The 19921-nt window shown below is 36.1% G+C and overlaps 1 protein-coding gene across 2 annotated transcripts in view; it reads left to right on the top strand.

Moving 5' to 3' along the window:
* Window positions 1-19921, top strand: part of DOCK2 (dedicator of cytokinesis 2) — a 161017-nt gene that overhangs the window by 18881 nt on the left and 122215 nt on the right. For both annotated transcript variants that reach the window (XM_425184.8, XM_040647091.2), the window contains exons 8-23: window positions 824-978; window positions 2399-2480; window positions 2949-3084; window positions 3607-3682; window positions 4704-4780; window positions 5211-5336; window positions 6262-6386; window positions 10090-10188; window positions 10882-10954; window positions 11029-11132; window positions 12120-12303; window positions 12405-12502; window positions 13680-13769; window positions 14025-14125; window positions 17067-17201; window positions 19159-19267. In XM_425184.8, coding sequence (XP_425184.4) covers window positions 824-978; window positions 2399-2480; window positions 2949-3084; window positions 3607-3682; window positions 4704-4780; window positions 5211-5336; window positions 6262-6386; window positions 10090-10188; window positions 10882-10954; window positions 11029-11132; window positions 12120-12303; window positions 12405-12502; window positions 13680-13769; window positions 14025-14125; window positions 17067-17201; window positions 19159-19267 — 1770 coding nt within the window. The remainder of the gene's footprint in view (window positions 1-823; window positions 979-2398; window positions 2481-2948; window positions 3085-3606; window positions 3683-4703; window positions 4781-5210; window positions 5337-6261; window positions 6387-10089; window positions 10189-10881; window positions 10955-11028; window positions 11133-12119; window positions 12304-12404; window positions 12503-13679; window positions 13770-14024; window positions 14126-17066; window positions 17202-19158; window positions 19268-19921) is intronic.

Genomic DNA, 19921 nt, shown 5'->3' with positions numbered 1-19921 from the left:
CAACCTGATTTCTTGTTAGCGGGATTTGGAATATATTGATACACAGGAGAGGAATTTAACCTGGCAATTATTTCCTCAGTGAAATTAAGTATAAGATTTTCAAGACAGGGAGATTTCTGGATGTGAAGGGCAAAGAAAGGAAAGAGAAACAGCTTAACTGTTGTGTTCCTTGGAAATATTTGTAAAATAAACTGGAACTTGTTCTATTCCCAGGTAAGTGCCCTTTTGGAAAGGATAGTATGGTTAGAATCTGATACAAGGGGTTTCTTACTAAGTCCACTAAGTCCTGCAAAAGGTGGTTTTAAGGTAACTCTGTCGTCAGCTTTTTCATTATGTGCACACTGAGGTAGCTCCCTAGGCTGATCAGTGTTTTGAGGAACTTGGTCTGAGCTTTTGATCTTCTTACGTACACTGAAGGCTCTGGAGAAGAAGGGGATGCAAGGAATCTTCCATATCTATGTTACTTCTACACATTCTAACTAACCTGCTAACTTTCTTGATTCATTGTACAAAAGGATCTTGATTCAGGGGTAAAATATTGTGAAGTGTCAGAAACTAATTTGCTGGTCATTTTTGCATTGTTAAGCAACCTCTCTCTGAGCAGTATGCAGGACAGTGGTTTTTTTGTTTTTTTTTTTTTGGTACAAGACAAGCATTTTTAATTCAAATGCCACTGACTGGTGGTTCGTTAAGTGAGCAGAATGTGCTGATTTTTGAAGACCAACTGCTATATGTAATTGTAGATATGCAAATTGTAATTACTTTTAGTATCTTATCACTTTAATTCATGGAGCTAGCTAATGATTTTTCTTCTTTTGAGTAGTCAAAGGATCAACCAGATTATGCATCATACTCCCGAATGTCTTCATCCCCCACTCATAGTCTATATGTCTTTGTGCGGAATTTTGTTTGCCGAATTGGAGAGGATGCAGAGCTCTTTATGTCACTGTATGATCCACAGAAATCAACAATTATAAGGTGAGTTTTATTTTTTTAGTGTAAAAGATAAAAAAATAAATTATAGTGATAGAAGCTGGCCACCAAGAAGCACAATAGTTGTAAGCATGTTAATAATGAAAAGGATATATAAATAAAAGGACGAAAATCAGGGGGGAAAAAAAAAGGAAAATGCAGACAGATTTAGTTGCTGGTTGCTAAAAGACTCTAGGGTAAGAGATCCCAGATATTTTGAAAGCCAATTTCTGGAATAAGCATTTCAGAGTTTTGGAGAATTGTCAGACCACTTCTAAATTAGAAATAGTACTTATTATTACAGTAATGTTGGTGGGATTTTTATTACAAGCAAGGACAATGTATTTGTTGGTTGTTTTTTTTTTTTCTTTAAAGCTTTTACAGATTTTAGGAGAAAGAAACTTCATGTGGTAGTTATAGCAACTGAGGCATCACATGTTAAGGTTTATAAGACTGCCAATCCAGCCAAAAGCAGTCATATTAGGGAGAGTCTGAGGCAGTTGTTAAATTGGTTTAAAAAGGAGAAGTGAAAGAGGGAAATATGCAAACTCCAGAGATGACTGTCCTTGGTAATCGAAAGATAGCCTTGAGATTGTCTTGAGAAATTGATGGGGATCCTTCTTTTGTGGAAATATGCCTCTAAAAATATAGTATGATTGCTTCCTTAATAATTCATATGAAGGTGTGCTGTTATGCCAGAATACAAAACAGGATTGTCCTTCCTATTATACAGCTCCATAAAGTAGAATGAATTGGACTGGAGGAATCTCTGGAGGCCACCTAGTCCAACCTGTTTATCAAAGCAGGGCTGTCTTAGATCAGATTGATCAAAGCCTTGTCCAGTCATGGCATTATTAGCAAAGATGGAGATTCAACAGCCTCTCTGTGTACTCTGCAAGTACTCTGACCTTCCTTGGCTCCATGAGGAGGAAGTAGTGATAGATTGAAACTGTTTTCTGACGACTGTCAGTTCCACGCCGGAGTCTGGAATCTTGATTTGTTTTGCCAGACAGTCTGTACAGATGACAAGAATAAAAACTGTTTTCATTGCATCTATAATAATAAGTGACTGGAAGGATGACTTAGGATGTCTCTGGATTGATCTCTTAAGTTTCATGATGGGGGGGAGCGTTGTGTTATGTGTGAAATAAAGTGCTGAAAATTGAGGTGAGAGGTAAAAATGTGAAGAACATATACATTAAAAGGGAGAGTAAGATTTGCTGATGATCCCTATCAAACAGCTCATGGTGTTTCCTCCAAAAAGGGTGCCATTTTGTCTAATGTTCAAGTCATTTTCAAAGTTTACTGGTGGTGTTTTGTACAGTACTACTGCCTTTTAGTCTGGTTTTGTCTGTTACATGACTTTTTAACGTACTTCGAAGAATTTTAAAATCACATGATAATAAGAAACTTTTCTTCCAAACAGTGAGAACTACTTGGTGAGATGGGGGAGTAAAGGCTTTCCAAAGGAAATTGATATGCTCAACAATCTGAAAGTAGTGTTTACAGTAAGTGTTTTCCAGATTTCCTTATATTTCAAATCAGATTGTCTCTCTTTTGTGGTCACTATCAGAAGATTGAGCAAGATGATAAAGGAAGCAGAAGTTATCACAGAAGCAGAGTAAAATGACCAGTCATTGAGTGCTTTATGACAGCGACTTTGTCCTTTCTTGAAATCAGTTTGTACCTTTTCTCTAATGTCTGCCTCATTAATTTACTGATGTATTTGTTATTTTATTTGCTGTAGCTACTGTTTGCTTCTTTATTTATCTTAGCTTACATTTGCTTTAAATTTTAATGTGTCAGACTTTTTCATCCTTTCTGTGAACTCAGGTTGTTGTGGTGTTATTTTTTTTTCCATTGATTATTTAGACTCGTGTAATTACTGAATGTCTTTCTTAAACTTTACAATGTATTTCTTCCCAAATAATACTTTATCTCTTTTTTTTTTTTTTTTTTTTTTTGAATAATCTTAGGATCTCGGAAATAAAGACCTTAGCAGAGATAAAGTTTATTTGGTTTGTCAAATAGTCCGAGTTGGAAGGATGGATCTTAAAGATAGTAACTCAAAGAAATACACACAAGGACTAAGGAGGCCTTTTGGAGTGGCAGGTATATGAAGTCTTGTGTGCTCTGTCTAAAGCAGGAGTTAATTGATAAGTGCTAGCCTTGGGCAGTAGAATCTACCACAGCATGCCTGAAACTAAAATAGACATTTCAACAATCTTCCATCCTTAATGGTTGAAGTCTGAAAAGGCTGAATCTACATTAGCATTTTAGTTTGTCAGAATTATGCTTTTGAATTTAATTTCCTAAGTACCAGAGTACTAGTAAGAGTGGATGAAATAAAACCACTGATTATGTGCCAACAGCACCACAAATGTGAGTGTGCACACATTGTTCACAGGATCAGACTAGAACTAAAGTAATTCAGTCCTCACATAGCCTCATGTTTGTAGAGTGCACACTGCACTAGAAGATCTGCTCCTCAATTTTACCCCTATTGGTTTACCCTGCTTGCTAATGAAAATCTGTATTTACCTTGAGGAAGAAGAATATACAGTATTAAAGGACAGGAGGAGATATCTAGCAATGCCATTATACATTTTGATTTTTTTTTTTTTTATTTTCTAGTCATGGATATTACAGATATCATAAAAGGAAAAGCGGAAAGTGATGAAGAAAAGCAACATTTCATACCTTTTCATCCGTAAGATAGTCATAAGTATCCTATTGCTGTACACAAAAACTTCAATGTATCTTTGGCTGCAAAACGACCTGTGAAATGCCTCAAGAAAAAATAATTTCTCCCTTTAATATTTTTATGTTGTGGTAATGTTAATTATTTAAGTACCACTTAAAAAGGCATTTGAGACTTGACAGGAATTACATAGCATGTTAAATAAATCTAGATTGCTACAACTGCTCTCTGTGAGTCAGCTGGTCTCATGTCCTATCTAACAAAAACAACCACAACAGAGGTTAAATTGTTATGTATCCAATGCAGTAATCTTTACAAGTTTGAATAATTAGCAATTTATGTGCTTGATTCTGTTTTAAGTTTGTGAAAAATCTTAGTAAGGATTGTGAGGTAAAGCAGTGAGATCGTCACACGTTAGCTATCTTGAAAGCAATATTTGGAGGTTATAGGCAGGCACCAGCTGCCTAAAAACATGATACTCATGAATTAAATGGATGGATTTCAGTATTCACTGGAAATGTATTTGCACATTGTACATAGCACTACTGTTATGTGCTATGGAGAATAAATTTAATTCTGAAAATAAATCAGCTTGTCAAACTTCCAGCCTATTTCACTAGTTTATAATTTGATCCAAGCTATTTGCTATGTGAGAACTTGATCATAATTTCGATAGTCACTTAAATCAATTTGAAGTTTATTTGTCAGGTTGTTTGTTGTGGAAACTGGGCTGGACAGGCATGTTGCTGTATGCATTCAGGGTGTACTGTCCTACAAAAGGAGAGGCTTCCATACTGTGGTCAGCATGTCACAGACCACTGTCCCTCAGGTTGCTGATTTTATCTTTTTTCACTTTAGTCTACTTATATGTTTAGCATGAATGGTCTCTTTAACTCAGACTGAGAGATGATGAAATTACAGAATGTGTCATAATAATGTCAGATACAGCAAAGAGAACTGAGGCTGTTCATCATCTATGTTCTGACATTTATTGCTCAACTCCTAGTAATCATTGTTTTTATTCCTGCAGGGTCGTGGCAGAGAGTGACTTTCTGCACAGTCTCCTAAGCAAAATCACAGCATCAAAAGGAGATAGTGGAGGACAAGGTGAAGCACATATATATATATAAAATAATATAATATAACAATATTATATATATATATATTTTTTAAATCAAGCAACAAGTGATTTCAGTGGAACTTTATTTTATACTGTTTAGATTTTAGAGTAAGGTTTTTATGTTCTATGATTCTATGTTATTGATGTAAAACGATGGGCATGGGTGAACTTTCAAGCTGGCAGGAAAGAATCATGGCTTTGTTGCAGATTGTAGGAGATTATCTAAATTAATAGATAATGTTTTGGATTATAAGCATTTATTTCCAGTGAAGGAAAGTGGGAGAAGTGAATTATTATTTTCATCAAGAGAAGGGAGCAGAATCTGAATATAGGTGGGTGTTTAGTTTTGTTTTCCTTTCCTTTAGTATAAGTGCAGTCTTTTTTGTTGTTTTTTTTTTTCCCTCCCCCTCCTAATAGGTCTCTGGGTAACTGTGAAAATGCTTGTTGGAGATGTGATTCAAACAAGGAAGGACTATCCGCATCTTGTAGACAGAACAACAGTTGTTGCTAGAAAGCTAGGATTTCCCGAAATAATCATGCCAGGTAGGAGGTTCTTTGCTCTATAATGGGAGGGGTTTTTTTTGTGTGGTGTGGGTTTTTTTGTTTGTTTGTTTGTTTTTGTTCACTTCTTAGGTTAATGAACATCAACTACAGGCTTAATTACTGATATCTGTAATAGATAACTCAGTCTCTAGAATTCACTGTAGATGTTGAATTTGTCTCAAAACTAGAGGTTTATGTAAAACAGTGACATCTTTGGACAGTGTTACAGAGTACTTAAACAGGAAAAGAAAGACAGTGAAGGATAATCTGAGTTTCTTCAACATAGCTTTTTTGTTTGCTGAATAGATTGTTGTGTATGATTACTTGAATCTTAAATCAACCTTAGTTTTATTCTAACTTATCACTGTCTTTTATTCATAATAATACAGAAAATGAGATAACAATCTCTTGATTGTTGATTTATGATTACACAGTTGGCAATTAAATTCACTATCTACAGTCCTTTGTTAAAAAACAAACAAACAAAAAAAGCAACACCAAACCAACTCAACCCCCTAAAAAGACAAACCCCCACACCTTCAGTTCAAATCTACTTTTAATCCTTGCTAACAGGAGAACATTAAATTTCTTCACATAACACAATTAAAATATGAAGTTCCTTCTAGAACGACAGCTGTGTACTTGGCCAGAATTCAGTAATGGCATCCTGCTGCCGTCTCACCAGCAGGTGTCAGTGCACGACGAGAGTAAATTGAAGTCACTTTCAGAATGCTGTTTTGAGTCAGTCGCATGGCTCGTCGCGCTATCTTAGCTAAGAATAAAAGGGCTGAAAATTTAAGTTCAGATGGAAAATAAGACGTTTTCTATGGCACTATGTTTCATTGTTGAAAAAATAACTGTGAAGTTCATTTGACCCTATGTTCTCACAGCACTCTCATTCATAACTTTTTTGTTTCTTTTTTAGGAGACATAAGAAATGACATTTATATTACACTGCTGTATGGAGATTTTGATAAATACAATAAAACAACTCAGAGAAGTGTGGAAGTAATAATGTGTGTTTGTGATGAAGAAGGGAAAACCATACCAGTAAGTTGTTTTGTGTTTATTCCCTGTATGATGGACATATAGACACTTAGTACTTAAGAGAAGTAAGCCTTAAAATATCTTACAAATTCTTATGAAATACCACTATACAAAAACTTTATTCCCACACTTGACATCTTTTAACAGATGAATTTTATGAAGTTGACTGTAACAGATCTATTGAAATCCCATAAATGTCTTGCATAATATTGTAAAACTGCTGGAAAGGAGAAGTAAATATGAATGACCTATTTTAGCTATGACTAATGAGCAAACAGATTAAAAGCTGTTTCTGACAAATACTACATTATAACTCCCAGGGTTTTTTCGGTGGGAATTTATGGAGGGATATATTTGTGCTTTTAAAGGTGTGAAGAACCATTTTTTTTCACATAAACCCTGGATTTGTGCCAGGAAGGCTGTTTGTTCCTTCAATGAAGTACATGGCAAATAAAAAAAAAAAAAAAAAAAGAAGTGAGAACAGACCAGTGTGGACAGGTCACATGCACAGCATGAATATTTACAGTGTCTTTTTGTTAGTCTATTTCTGTTTTTATGAATTTTTGTCTTTTCCTAAAGACAGTTTAACACCAGTTCAGTATCCAGGGGAATTTCTGACCTTATGAGCTTCATACTGTTCTTTAAATCATGAGAGTGAAATCATACTGACACTTCCTGAGATAAAATAAAGCTAGAAAAGCTCATTGTACTTCATGAGTTGCTGAAATGTCAACGTGTTTATGAATTACAGCTAAACATTTGACCTAAAAAATAGCTTCAAAGCATGAATACAGAAAATCCTAAACACTTGTACTACCTAGGATCCACACAACAACTAGTAACCCTGATCATGAAGTATACCTCTGAAAACATCTAACCATCAGCCCTATAGAGAAGGACTTGGGGGTTCTGGTGGATGAAAAGCTGGACATGAGCCAGCAGTGTGATCTTGCAGAAGAAGGCCAATGATATCCTGGGCTGCACCAAAAGAAAAAAGGTGGCTAGCAAAGAGAGGGTGCTTGTCCACATCTACTCTGCCCTTTTAAGGCTCTGTCCAGAGTAATATACCCAAGCCTGGACTCCCCAGCACAGGCAACATGTGGAGCTGTTGGAGCAGGTCCAGAGGAGGGCCACTAAGATGACCAGAGGGCTGCGGCACATCCCTTATGAAGAAAGGTTGGGGGAGTCAGGCTTATGTAGCTTGGAGAAGAGAAGGCTCCAGGGAGATCTCACTGTGGTCTTTCAGCACTTGAAGAGCACTTATAAGCAGAAAGGGGAATGACTTTACACAGTCTGATAGTGACAGGACAAGGGAGAATGGCTTTAGACTAAAAAAGAGGAGATATAGGTGAAATGTTAGGAAGAAATTTTTTACTCAGAGGGTAGTGAGGCGCTGGAACATATTGCACTAAAACATTGTGGGTGCTCCATCTCTGGAAGCATTCAAGGCCAGGTTGAGTGGGATCTTGGGCAGCCTGATCCTAGTGTCTGGCAACTCTGCCCATGGCAGAGGATTGGAACTGGATGATCTTTAAGGTCCCCTCCAACCTAAGCCATTCTAATGATACAACTCACGTGTACAGGAAATAACTGTTGTGAAATAGACTTCAGTAACTTCTGTTGGTTGCAGCCAGAGATAATATGCTTAAAATACATTCCACAATATTCTTTAGAGAAATCAATATATTGCAATCCATTAAATCTTGCATTTCAGTGTTATGTATTTTCAGTTCCATAGATGGCCCTTTTCTCCAAATGCTAGCAGAAAATATAGTTGTCCCTTTGTCTGAGATCTGACAAATGTTCAAAAAATGCCTCTTTTCTGGAGGCAATATGCATCACACATGTTTAAGCAAGTTTTCCAGGATTGACTGAAGTACCATTGAATACAAGTAATAAGGAAAGCAGCCGTTGTTTTGTTTTAGCCTCCAAAATGAAATGTGTATCAGTAAACTTCCAAAACTAAGAATTTATAAAAACTTCAATATTTTTTATAGTTGTTACCTATAATTCAGACAAAAACAAATGTATGTTCATTAAACATGGAATTTATGGGTTCTGTTTATGTATCAAATTAATTTCAGTTGAGAGGGCTAGAAGAACATCTACTGTTATCAGTAGAAGGCCTCTTGTACCAAGTAAATGTTGCAGAACACATTTGAACAAGTCGGTACATAAAACTAGAAAAATCTCCCTTTGTGGAGATGAGACTTACTTTTCTGTAGTTAAGCTGCAGAGACCAGGCCTTAGAAACCTTCAGTTATCGGAATCACACCTTTCTTTTCTTGTCACCAGATGTCTTTCCTGGTGTTTGAAGATTCACTGAACTTTTAGCATTGAAGATGCAATTTTGCATTACTCAGTGTACCCTCTGTGAGGTTAGCTTCATCTGTGCCCTCAGTAACAAAGTCAGCACACTTGCTTCTTTCAGGAAGTTTCACATTTCGTTGCTTGTGAGGTGTCAGTGGTTGTGCTTCTCTGTTATCACCATTAGTGATTACTCTGAACGTACAATCAGTCAGGGAAGATGGAATTACACTGAGACTCTTCCACAGATTCACTTTTAAGCTTGATAGGAAGTTAAATTGGGTTTGTACTGATTCTGAGAGTCATTAGAGCAGTGTAATTTGTGCTGTGCAGTTTGACCAGATGAGAAATGGAGCAGTGTCAGGGAGGGTCAGGATGGGTGTTAGGAAAGCTTCACCTGAAGATGGTTGGGCATGGGACAGGCTCCCTGGGCAGCAGGCATAGCCCCGAGCTGCCAGAGTTAAACACCAGGGGAAAATATAGAACATGGTATTGGCTCATCTACAACTTCTAGTTTGGAAATCACCTTTGGTACGCAGCCAAATGAATACTTCTGTGATTCTGCTAGAATTGAGTATTTTAAAATCAGGGGAGAACTCAATGGAAAAAAATTAAAGCTAGGCTGTTGTTGCGATGTGCCCCTCCCCTGTTAACTGAGATGAACGCCGTCCTTACTTAAGCCCGTCAGCTGGAAGAGCTCAGGCTGCTCGTCACCTCGCTCTTCTCACAGCCCAATGCGTAGCGCTGTACAATGCCGCCTAGTGGTAAGGCCAGTATAATGATGGAAAAAGTTCGTTTTTCTTCTGTTCAGAGGCTTGGAAAACATGATCTCCTGTCAAGGCTTCCTTTCTGTTGGTAATTTCATCGTTAATTTGTTTTGAATGACACCTGGCCCAAATTCAACACTGCTTTTTTAACACAGTCCCTCTTGCCCCATGACCTATGCCAGTCCTGTACCTCAAGCATTTATGAACTGCATCTTCCAGGCTCCTAAAGGCTTCAAGTTGTAGCCCAGCAGTGTTTTAGGGCGGCCTAGCTCTAACCATGGGGTCTGTTCAGCGGGTAAGGGCTCATCTTGACTCCTCAGACTGAGCTCCGGAGAAGCAGAGGCAGCTGTGCCTGCATGGCGCCCACGCACCCCGCCCTGCTCCCGGAGCTGAGTGGAAAGCGCCGTGGCCGCATGGCTGTGGGCGGGAAGCGCGGGCTGCGGGCGGACCATGGCTGCTGGTCTCGCGCCCGTTCCCGCCTCGCGCTGAGGTAAAAGCTGTTGTCCGGCGGCGGGATGCGGGGAGAGGTTCTCTCTGGGCGGATGGGTTGGTTCGTTGGTTTTGCAAGAGTCACAGCGGTGTACAGAAATTAATGAGCCGCTAAAGAGTGTTTGTTTCCTCCTTTCTGCCAGAACGCTGTTTGCCTGGGAGCAGGGGACAAACCCGTGAGTGAATATCGATCGGTTCTCTACTACCAGGTCAAACAGCCGCGCTGGATGGAGACCTTAAAGGTAGAGCGCAGATACCTCCATTGTGCGTCGTCTTCGCTCGGTGGTGCCTCGTGTGAAGATTAAACGGGGTTAAAAACTTCAGTTGCATGGGGGAAAATAATAAAGAAAACTTAAAAGTATTCTTTTAAACCTCAACAACAGAAAAAGAAAAAACTTCTTGCATCTCTTTAGTGTTGGCTAATAGTTATCAAATCTAGCTTCAGTGCCTTGAACTAGAAAATGCCCAGAGACTGCTACAAGTAGTTCTTAAAAAGCATGTCTGAGGCTTGATAGTAAGCATGATTACTTTTTAAAAGACATCTATTGAAAGTGATATTGCCATGTTCAGTGAGCCTGCAGTTATGGTCAGGTGTATTGCTGAGGAAAGGGAGGGAATGGAAGTGTTTTTTGAAATAGAAACACATTTAAATTTTGTTTCCACTCTCGTGTGAAATAGGTTACATAGAATTGCTAAGAACCCCTCGGAAGGTGTAGTTAATGTGAAGAACATTACTTAGTCAGAATTTTGAAGGGAAGTTGGGTTGTAAATAAGCACAGTGGAGTACAAGTCTAAAGTTTTAGCATTATTAGCTTGATATTATTGTTATTTTGTTAACAGCCTCTGTTAAAGAGTAAAGCAGTCATTCTGAGATTCTACTCAGGGATGTGGAAAAGAATTTGATTACAAATATTTATTTTCTGCTTTTAATAAAGGTAGCAGTTCCTATTGAAGACATGCAAAGGGTGCATCTGCGCTTCACCTTCAGACACAGGTCATCTCAAGAGTGTAAGTAGGGGATTTTTCCTTTTATGAATGATGACTAACTGATTGATAGTCAACTGCAAATATTGGTTTTGCAGCTAAAGATAAAGGAGAAAAGAATTTTGCAATGGCCTACATAAGGCTAATGAAGGAGGATGGAACAACTCTTCAAGATGGCATCCATGATTTGTTAGTCCTAAAGGTATTGAATTCTTTTTTTTTTCCCCTTTCTTCCTGACGGAGACCATTTTAAAAATATATTGTCTTTGCCTGCATTTCATTATTTTAAGGCAAAAATATTTTTATCTGTTAAAAATAAAAGTAGTGCAACTTCTGTGGCTATTTAACATTATACTGTGTTTTAATTGCGAAGAGTTTATAGAAGAACAATGAGAGACAGTTATTCTTCCTCCTATTTTTATTGGATTTTATCTGATTTTTGACCTTCTGTATTAAAAAGAAAGTCATGTGAAAACTCAGTACCTGGAAATGTGTCATTGTTTTGGCTGAAGGGAGATTCCTCTCTTCATGGAATGTAATCTTAGGGAATGGTTTGAAACTGCTTCGCTTCTGTAGTTTCTCAGATAGAGAAATGAAAGTTCCAGGAGTTTGATTTTGGACATGAAGAATATTGTTTTGAGCCCTGATTGAACACAAGTAGCATTTCTGATTTTGTAAATTGAAACAGAGAACAGGTGTTTTGAGATTCTTTCTTACTTTGTTTTTTTTTGTTTTTGTTTGTTTTTGGTGAAGAAGCGGGAATTAAAAACCAGGAATTGGTGCCAATATACATGATTTTTTTTTTTTTTACGGGTTAGATTTTCTTTCAGTAACCTAGTTTGCCATACCAAGTAGAAAGTGAAATGCATGCAACTAAAAGTTGTGTACATACTCCAACAAAAAATAATGCTAATATATTGTTATTAGTTTGCTTTTTACTGAGGTCAAATTGGTAAATATTTAGACCGAAGTATTGCAGTAACTATATTGTATGACTACTTAATGTTAGATGTGAAGCTTCATCTCATTAATTTCTACATCAGCTCTGCATATATATATATATATATATATTTTTTTTTTTAATTAAGGCCATAAACATGTAGCTTTTGCTTACTTTTGCGGGAAGTCCAAAGTTTATTTTTAGATTCAATGGCGTAAAATATGTGATAAATGCTATGTTATCTTTCAGGGTGACAGTAAAAAAATGGAGGATGCTAGTGCATATTTGACATTGCCTTCTACACGTCTACATATAGAAAATAAAGCAGCAACCCTAGGCAGAAACTCAAGTATTGTAGGTGGGCTCTCAGTAAGCTCACGTGATGCGTTTTATATTTCAACTCTTGTTTGTTCTACAAAGTTAACTCAGAATGGTACGTATCTTCTAAATAGGTAGAAGTTTTAGGAAGAACGTTTCCACACAAATGAAAAATCACATCTTGAATTTTAATATTTGTCAATTTATTTTTGACAGTGGGCTTACTAGGTCTGTTGAAGTGGCGCATGAAGCCAGAGCTGCTACAGGAGAACCTGGAAAAACTGAAGATTGTGGATGGAGAGGAAGTTGTGAAAGTATATCTTTTGTTCTTGGCATTTGGCAAATACTGGGCAACAGTGAAATACTGGATTCCCTTCTGAATGCTTTTATTAGCTTTCTGTTCTTTCTTTAACTTACGCTAGTGTTTTATGCTCTGTATGTGGAAATGTATGTATAAACACACATGATCGCAAGCTTAAATTATACTGATAAAGAAAGATATGCTCAGAACTTGAAATCAACGAAGCATGGAGACCTCTTCTTCTCTACAACTATCCTTTCAGATTCTCTTGTGGCTGATTCTACCTAAGTAATAGGCTTTCCATTTTGTCGTCTTCAGGATTTGATTATTCATTTGTAGATCATCAGTGAGACTGAAGTTTGCACAGGAGAGTGTCAATTGTATTCTGCTGTGAAATATGCAAAACATTTCTGAAATAAGAGTAAATGATCCTATTTATGATAAATTCTTCATTCTGCTGGAGGAAGAAAAAGAAACAGTAGTCTCTACAATGACCAAAATTGATTATAAGATAAATTTGAAAGGAGAATTTTGCTCTCAAATCTGAAATGAGAGAAGAACAAATAAGTAGTCCTTGTTAGATTTAATCAAACTAACTAGGACTGCAGCGTTCAGATTAGGAGTCTTGTTTTTTTTGTTTGTTTGTTTTGTTTTTTAAATAAAAGCAGTAAACATCTCTCTTGAGTTTCTTTGGGAAGAAGGTGAATTTACTTCAGAAGAAACAAACAAAACAAAACAGAAGGTTTTAGAAGGTAGTATCCCCTGAACACTTGGTTGTCCCATCACTGAGGAGCTTTCCTTTGATTTAAAGTTTTTTGGATCAGGCCACAGAAGTAAGAAGTGTGGTTTTAATCACTTTCTGTAGGTAACAGTAGCAACTACTAATTTGTATAATCAAGGAACTAGGAATGCTGTTTTAGGTAATTATCTGTAGTTAATATTTTTAGCTGAATTCCATAAGCTTTAAGTTAAGTGTGTATTGCTGCTAGTTCATGTCTGAGGATTTAAATTCATCATTTAAAGAAACTAGAGCCAAAATCTTCAGAAGTGTGTTCTGAATTTCTGTTGTTTCAGCAAAGGTCTCTAAAAATTCCAACTTGGGGAAAACAGAATTCCCTGTCTGTAAATTCAGTTGTGCATTTTTCAAGCTGAATTAGTTGTCAGTTTATGATTTATTATTTTTTTTATAGTTTCTCCAGGATACTCTGGATGCCTTGTTTAACATCATGATGGAACATTCCCACAGTAATGAGTATGATATCCTTGTCTTTGATGCACTGGTAGGTACCGACAATGAAAGATTTAAGCTGTCAAAGTAAAAAAACTCTATGAATGTGAATGAAAATCAAATTGTTTATCTCATGAAATTGACCTTAAATTCTCAATTTTCTCAAATATTACTATTAGGAAAACAATACTTTTAAACCTACGAAACTTTTAAAATTTTGGATTATCACAAATGCTTCAGGACACTTAATGTTTTCATTTAAACTGTGACTTTACAGAAAATGCTAATTATATCTACTTCTACTTAGATATATATCATAGGACTCATTGCAGACCGCAAGTTTCAACATTTTAACACTGTTTTGGAAGCATATATCCAACAGCATTTTAGTGCAACCTTGGCATACAAGTAAGTTGTTTTCCTTTTTATTTCTTCTGAAATCTCTGCAGTCAAGTTAAGGAGATTAAATCCTATTTGTGGATTTTCTGTTGTAATTATAACAGTTATTTTGATGCTGCTGTTTGCTTATCTGGAAATGGAAAGGCCTATGATAAATAGTTAAAGATTATTATAAAATTAATTAACAAAAAGATGGGATTGAGGTTCAATAATTTTTTGAGGTTCATTTATCTCTTGTCTGGATTATGTTGCTATGTCTGTACTTCACCTATATCCTGTGAAATTTGTCAAAAGATGCTGTGCTATAGGTCCTCTCCATTTGCATTCCTGTTTGTAATCTGAAGTGCTCTAAGTGAGGAATGCCCTTAACCACTTAGGTGTGTTTCCACATATTGTCTTACAGCAAACAAATTCATAGAGGAAAAAAAGTTTGTGAACTGTCAATTCTTCACATGCAATTCACTGTCTGGTATTGCAACAGAAATTCTTAGGCACAGTGAAATGGAATTTTCTTTTTGCTACATTGCCTGTTGTGAACTGAAGTCTTACTGAGGTTATGCCACGGAAATAGAGTCATGGACAGAATTTTGTGGATTTTATGGAGCTTCAAGATAATACTCAAAGGGGAAGACTAACATTAGTAGAGAACAGAAGCAGTAGCGATGCATTATGCAGTAAATTTTATACTAGATTCCTTTGTCTAAATATACTTTTTCAGGTGATGGTAGGATAAAATTCCTTTGTCTTATGAAACAAGATGATGCCATCAGTTTCTGTTCATCTCTGGGAAATGCTTACAGGATAGATGAACAGATAGATATTTTTCATCTGCCTGAAGTCTTGTTCTGACTATTATCTGGGATGACAGATTGAAACAGAACTCTAATTGAGGATTTGAATAATAGATGAAAGATATTAGCTGAAAGTTTGGAGTAGTTGGGAAGATTCTGTTCTGTGCTGGATATTTAGCAGTTCCAGTTCAGAATGAAATGTGCCTAATGTTACATTAGAATATAAGTTTGCTTGCAGTGCACTATCAACCCTTTCTCACGTTCTGGGAAAGCTGGGGTCAGCCTTATTGGTTTCAGAAAGCTCAACCGACAAACTACATGGTCATTATTTGTCTTTCATTCCATATATAATTTGTAATTAGCATATGCAGTTCAATGCTTTCTACCGTCATGGAAGTAGAAGGAGGTTGGGCATGAAACCTCTCAGGTCAGACTAATTTGTTTAAAGTATACATGATTTTCCTCACTGGTATTTTCTTATGATTTATTCAAAGTTACTGAGTTAAAATCATGTTATGATTGAAAGAGTAATTCTGTTTTAAAAATAATTTATGACATAGAGATAACTGTATACGGTCTAATTCATAGGAAGGAGACACTGTGCCTCAGACATACTACAACTGCATTTTCTTCTATGTGAGCATGTCCCTAGATTTGTGGGAAGGATAAATTGACCGTAGGACACTGCTTTTATCCCCAGTGTTGTGTCGTACTTGGTAGTTACAGTTGCCTGGATCTAAATGGTGGATAATTATTTTGTGATCAAAAATGGATCCAACGGTTTTTATAAGAGCACTTTGTGTGAAGTATTATCAACAAAAGACTAGCTCTCCTTGTCTCAGATTTTCTTTAATGGTCCAACTGTTCAAGTGAAACACAAGATCTTATAGTGCTTTATGCCTCTGGAGATTTGAGTAGATAGCGAAAAGCTTTGGGTGTGAAGCAGGACAGTTTATATTATGTGGAAATATGTTGCTAGTTTAGCAACAGATTAACTTTGATCAGTCGCTTTCCTACAGTGGTAGTTGTCACTGAGGCATTTTCTGATGCTAGCAATGATTCATTGTGAATTATCGTCACTTTAGAGTAGTGCAAAGAGTTTTGTCATAGATTGTATGTATATATATGTATGGATATATATGTATATATTTATATCTATCTATCTATATATATAGAATATACCCACTACTCATCTCCTAGTTAAGTCAGAGTCTTATTGCAAGAAATGCTTTGGAAAGCAAGCTTTGAGCCAAAAACAAAGAACGGTTCAGACAATGAGATGATATGATACGGTCTTTTGGCCAAACTGTGATGTTTTCTTTATGTTTAGTCATCCATTTGTACCTTGTTTATAGAGTTCTGGGATGACTTAACACTGAGAATTGAGGAACCCTGTGTGGACTGATGTTGCACATAAGTTAGATAAAAATTTTTCCAACTCAGTACAGAGCTGTGAATTCAGAGAAGCGATACAGAGGAATAAATAGAAAAACACAATGGATATTGTGCCACAGTTGCTCAAGAGGCTGAGATTATGGAATTTTAGTCCTGCAGTTGGAGATAGGATGGTGCACTGGGGCTGAGGATGTGTTTAATTGTTACATATACATGTATTTATGTGTATATGTATTTTCTGTGTATTAACCAGGTGTTATTGAAGTTGTTTGTCATGTGAAAATGGCAAAATACAATAATTCACTTCATAAAGTTTCATCAGCAGAGCTGGTGATCTGTTAAATTTTTCAAGAAGCAAGTTCTAATTTGTTGCTTTTTTTTTTTGGTTGTTTTTGTTATTTATGGTCGGGAATAGTATGTTCCCATTCCTTTATCAATCTATGGGGAATAAAGATAAACCAACAGAACAACAACCACAGCTATTATTTCAGCCCTTCTATGGCCACATTAGGATTAAGATTACGTAATTTAAAGCATTTTTGCAGATGCTTCCAGGATTGTTTGAATTTATGCTGCTGGTATGAGATTTCAGATTGTTTTCTTGTTTGTGCAGTTAAGAATTTCCTCCTCATTTCTTCTGTACTGATATAATTTATGTGACATAAACATAAAAATAAATGTTATGTGTGTGCTAGATTAAGCATAAATATTCACATAGAGTTGTCAAGAGAGGTTATTTTAAAATAAGTTTTTCTTAACTACAGGAAACTAATGAGTGTTCTGAAGACTTACTTGGATATTTCTAGCCGAGGAGAGCAATGTGAACCTATCTTAAGAACTCTGAAGGCACTAGAATATGTTTTCAAGTTCATTGTTAGATCCAGGACATTATTTTCACAGTAAGTACCCATGCTACTGCCATTTAATTATCAGTAGATAGACTCGTGAATCAGAAAAGGTTGACTCTACAAAACAGATCTATAGTTTTCATTTTTTGCAATGAAACCACAAAAACTTTGTTATGCTGCAACTGGCCTGAGACACAGACTTCACTGAAATAACTTTTTTTTTTTTTTTGGAGTGACAGTCCTCAAATAATTGCTGTCTGATTTACAGTGTAAGTCACAGAGTAGACATAGTAATAGCCAATTTGAAAGGTTGATTATTTATTGTATCAGATGGCTTGACCTAAGACTAACAGATGGCCAAACGTTGTGAAAGATTACTTAAATCTGGATGTTCGTTCCGTGTTCAGGAGCTTGCATAGAACAAGGTAATTTTCAGTCAATTTGGAATTTATAGGAAAGACTCAGGCAAACAGATGAAGCATATTGTTTATGAGTGTTATTTAGGCATAGGAAAAAGGGAGAGGAGAAGAATGAAGGCAGTGGATGTAGAAAAATTACACCACAGTATTGATAAACTCTACTTCCTCCTCTAGCTCTTACATACTGTCACCATATCTCTTATCATATCTGCAGGTCCCTTCTACATCCTCTTTTCTCTCTTCATTCCTGCTCTTTCCATTTATGCTCAGCTGTTTCCCCAAAAAAACTTATTCTGTTAGCCTCCCTGACATGTGCCAAGGTATGCAATGCCAGAAGATATGTACTGGCAAACTCAGGTTTGTGACTAACCCAGTTGTTGGTTTTATGCTCATGATTGACTACTACTGATTTTTCAAAAAATCCATGTAAGTTTATTGTTTCATGAAATTAATTATGTTGTGCGATAGACTATGAAATTTTGGCCAAAATAGCGGATTTAAAAGAGATGGGCTACAGGTACGTGGTCCCTTAGAAATATTCTTGACTCTAAGAACTTTCTATTTATAAATGGATCCGCACAAACAATATGAGAATCTGTATAAATAAAAGAAACAGTGGTCCCGAGAATAGAAGTTTAAAAGTAGATCAAAAACTTTAATTTAATTTTAATTTTTATTTTTTTAAATATATGTCCTGGCAAAAGTAGGCATTGAGAGCCTTGCAGGAGGAAGCATTTTGTAGGGGATAATGGGACAATTGTTGCAAGGCTGAAGGACAGAAGCCAGAGTTGTTTGTATATTTGTTTTTGCTTGGAAAACTTTAGTCTCCATCTTAAGTTTTAGTATTAGCAAGCAACATAACTGCACACATTGAACAGTCTGTGGTTAACCAGGCTGCTGAAGTATGGTGCATATTCGATTGATTAGCTATACGTATTTACACCCTCTAATTTGCCTTGTAACTACCTTAACTGAAGGTCTGAAACTCCAAGTTCAGTCCACAATTGTTTAGCTTTAGCTGTTGACTAAACAGAGAAAACAGTAAACACTCTCATTTGATGTTGTATAGCCATTTCTAGCTGTTATGATTTAACTTTTCAAGCCCAGAGTATCCAACTGGTCCGTGGAAATGAAGGAAATCTGGAAGAAATGATTAATGTAATTTCTTCCCGTGAAAAGAGTTAGTATTTAGGATTGAAGTAGTTAATTTTCGAAAACTGTGAGAAGTCATGTCAGAGACAAATATTTTGAATTAATGGAGCTAATACAGATTTTTTCTCTTGGAAAGTGAAATGTACTTTTTTTCCTTTTTTAATAACTTCAAATCTGAGAAGTTTCATTCTTTATAGCCTTTAAAAAAAACAAAAACAACTTTTGAAAATTTTATTATGTTGTATTCAGGCTGAAGAATACCTACTCAGTACAATGGATAGCAGTTACAACCCATGGCTGAAATATCAATATATATAATATTATACCAACTTCTAAAAAATATTTTTAAGTTAATATTGTACCTGGTACAATTGAACCTGGTACACTATGATTTTTTTTTTAATTCTGAATTGATAACCTAGTGCCTGTCTCAACAGATTATATGAAGGCAAAGAACAAACAGAATTTGAAGAATCTATGAGGAGACTGTTTGAATCCATCAACAACCTGATGAAAAGCCAACATAAAACTACCATTTTGTTGCAGGTTGGTGTGTACTTAGACTCATTTTGTTTCATGATTTTTATAATATGTTCTTGTACAGTATTTTGTTCATAGTTTTTTTTATCAAAAGTGCGGGTAAAACACTGTTAGGTAAATTTATTGTTTGTTTCTCTTCTGTAACTGTCCGTTACTGAAAGACAAAATTTCTTAATAGAGTTGAAGTAGAAATGGTCGGGAGATGGTACATTTATATCATTTTTAGTACACAGTCCTGGAGTGAAAAAATGAACTTGTGGATGTTAGAATTTCTTGAGGGTTCTAGGAACGTGTGGCCTTCACTGAGAGTTTCTTCAGATAGTGCTAAACAGGAATTTCTTCCATTTTAGTTTGAAAAGATTACGGTATTGGTGTTTTGAAGGTACGTTATTAAACATCTGAAAATAGGATCATGTAAGTTTTATTTATTCTCACTTCTTGGATCGGATGCTTTATGAAAACTGGAAGAGGAGGAGCTACTAAGGCCCTTAATTATCAAATAGTTGATATGTAGTTCTGCATTCAAATAGGAAATTGTCAGAGCTGTGCACATCAAGTAGGAAGCAGATTTTACTGGATAACTGCAATATTGGTGCTTCATAAATTCTTTGCTACGAGCAGGTAGTATTGGGGTTGACTTTTACTTTTGAGTTTATGTTT

Source organism: Gallus gallus, chromosome 13 (assembly GCF_016699485.2).
Source record: "Gallus gallus isolate bGalGal1 chromosome 13, bGalGal1.mat.broiler.GRCg7b, whole genome shotgun sequence".
NCBI classification, from domain to species: domain Eukaryota; kingdom Metazoa; phylum Chordata; class Aves; order Galliformes; family Phasianidae; genus Gallus; species Gallus gallus.
Note: the sequence above shows the minus strand (reverse complement) of the source record. Positions and strands in the feature narration are given on the sequence as shown.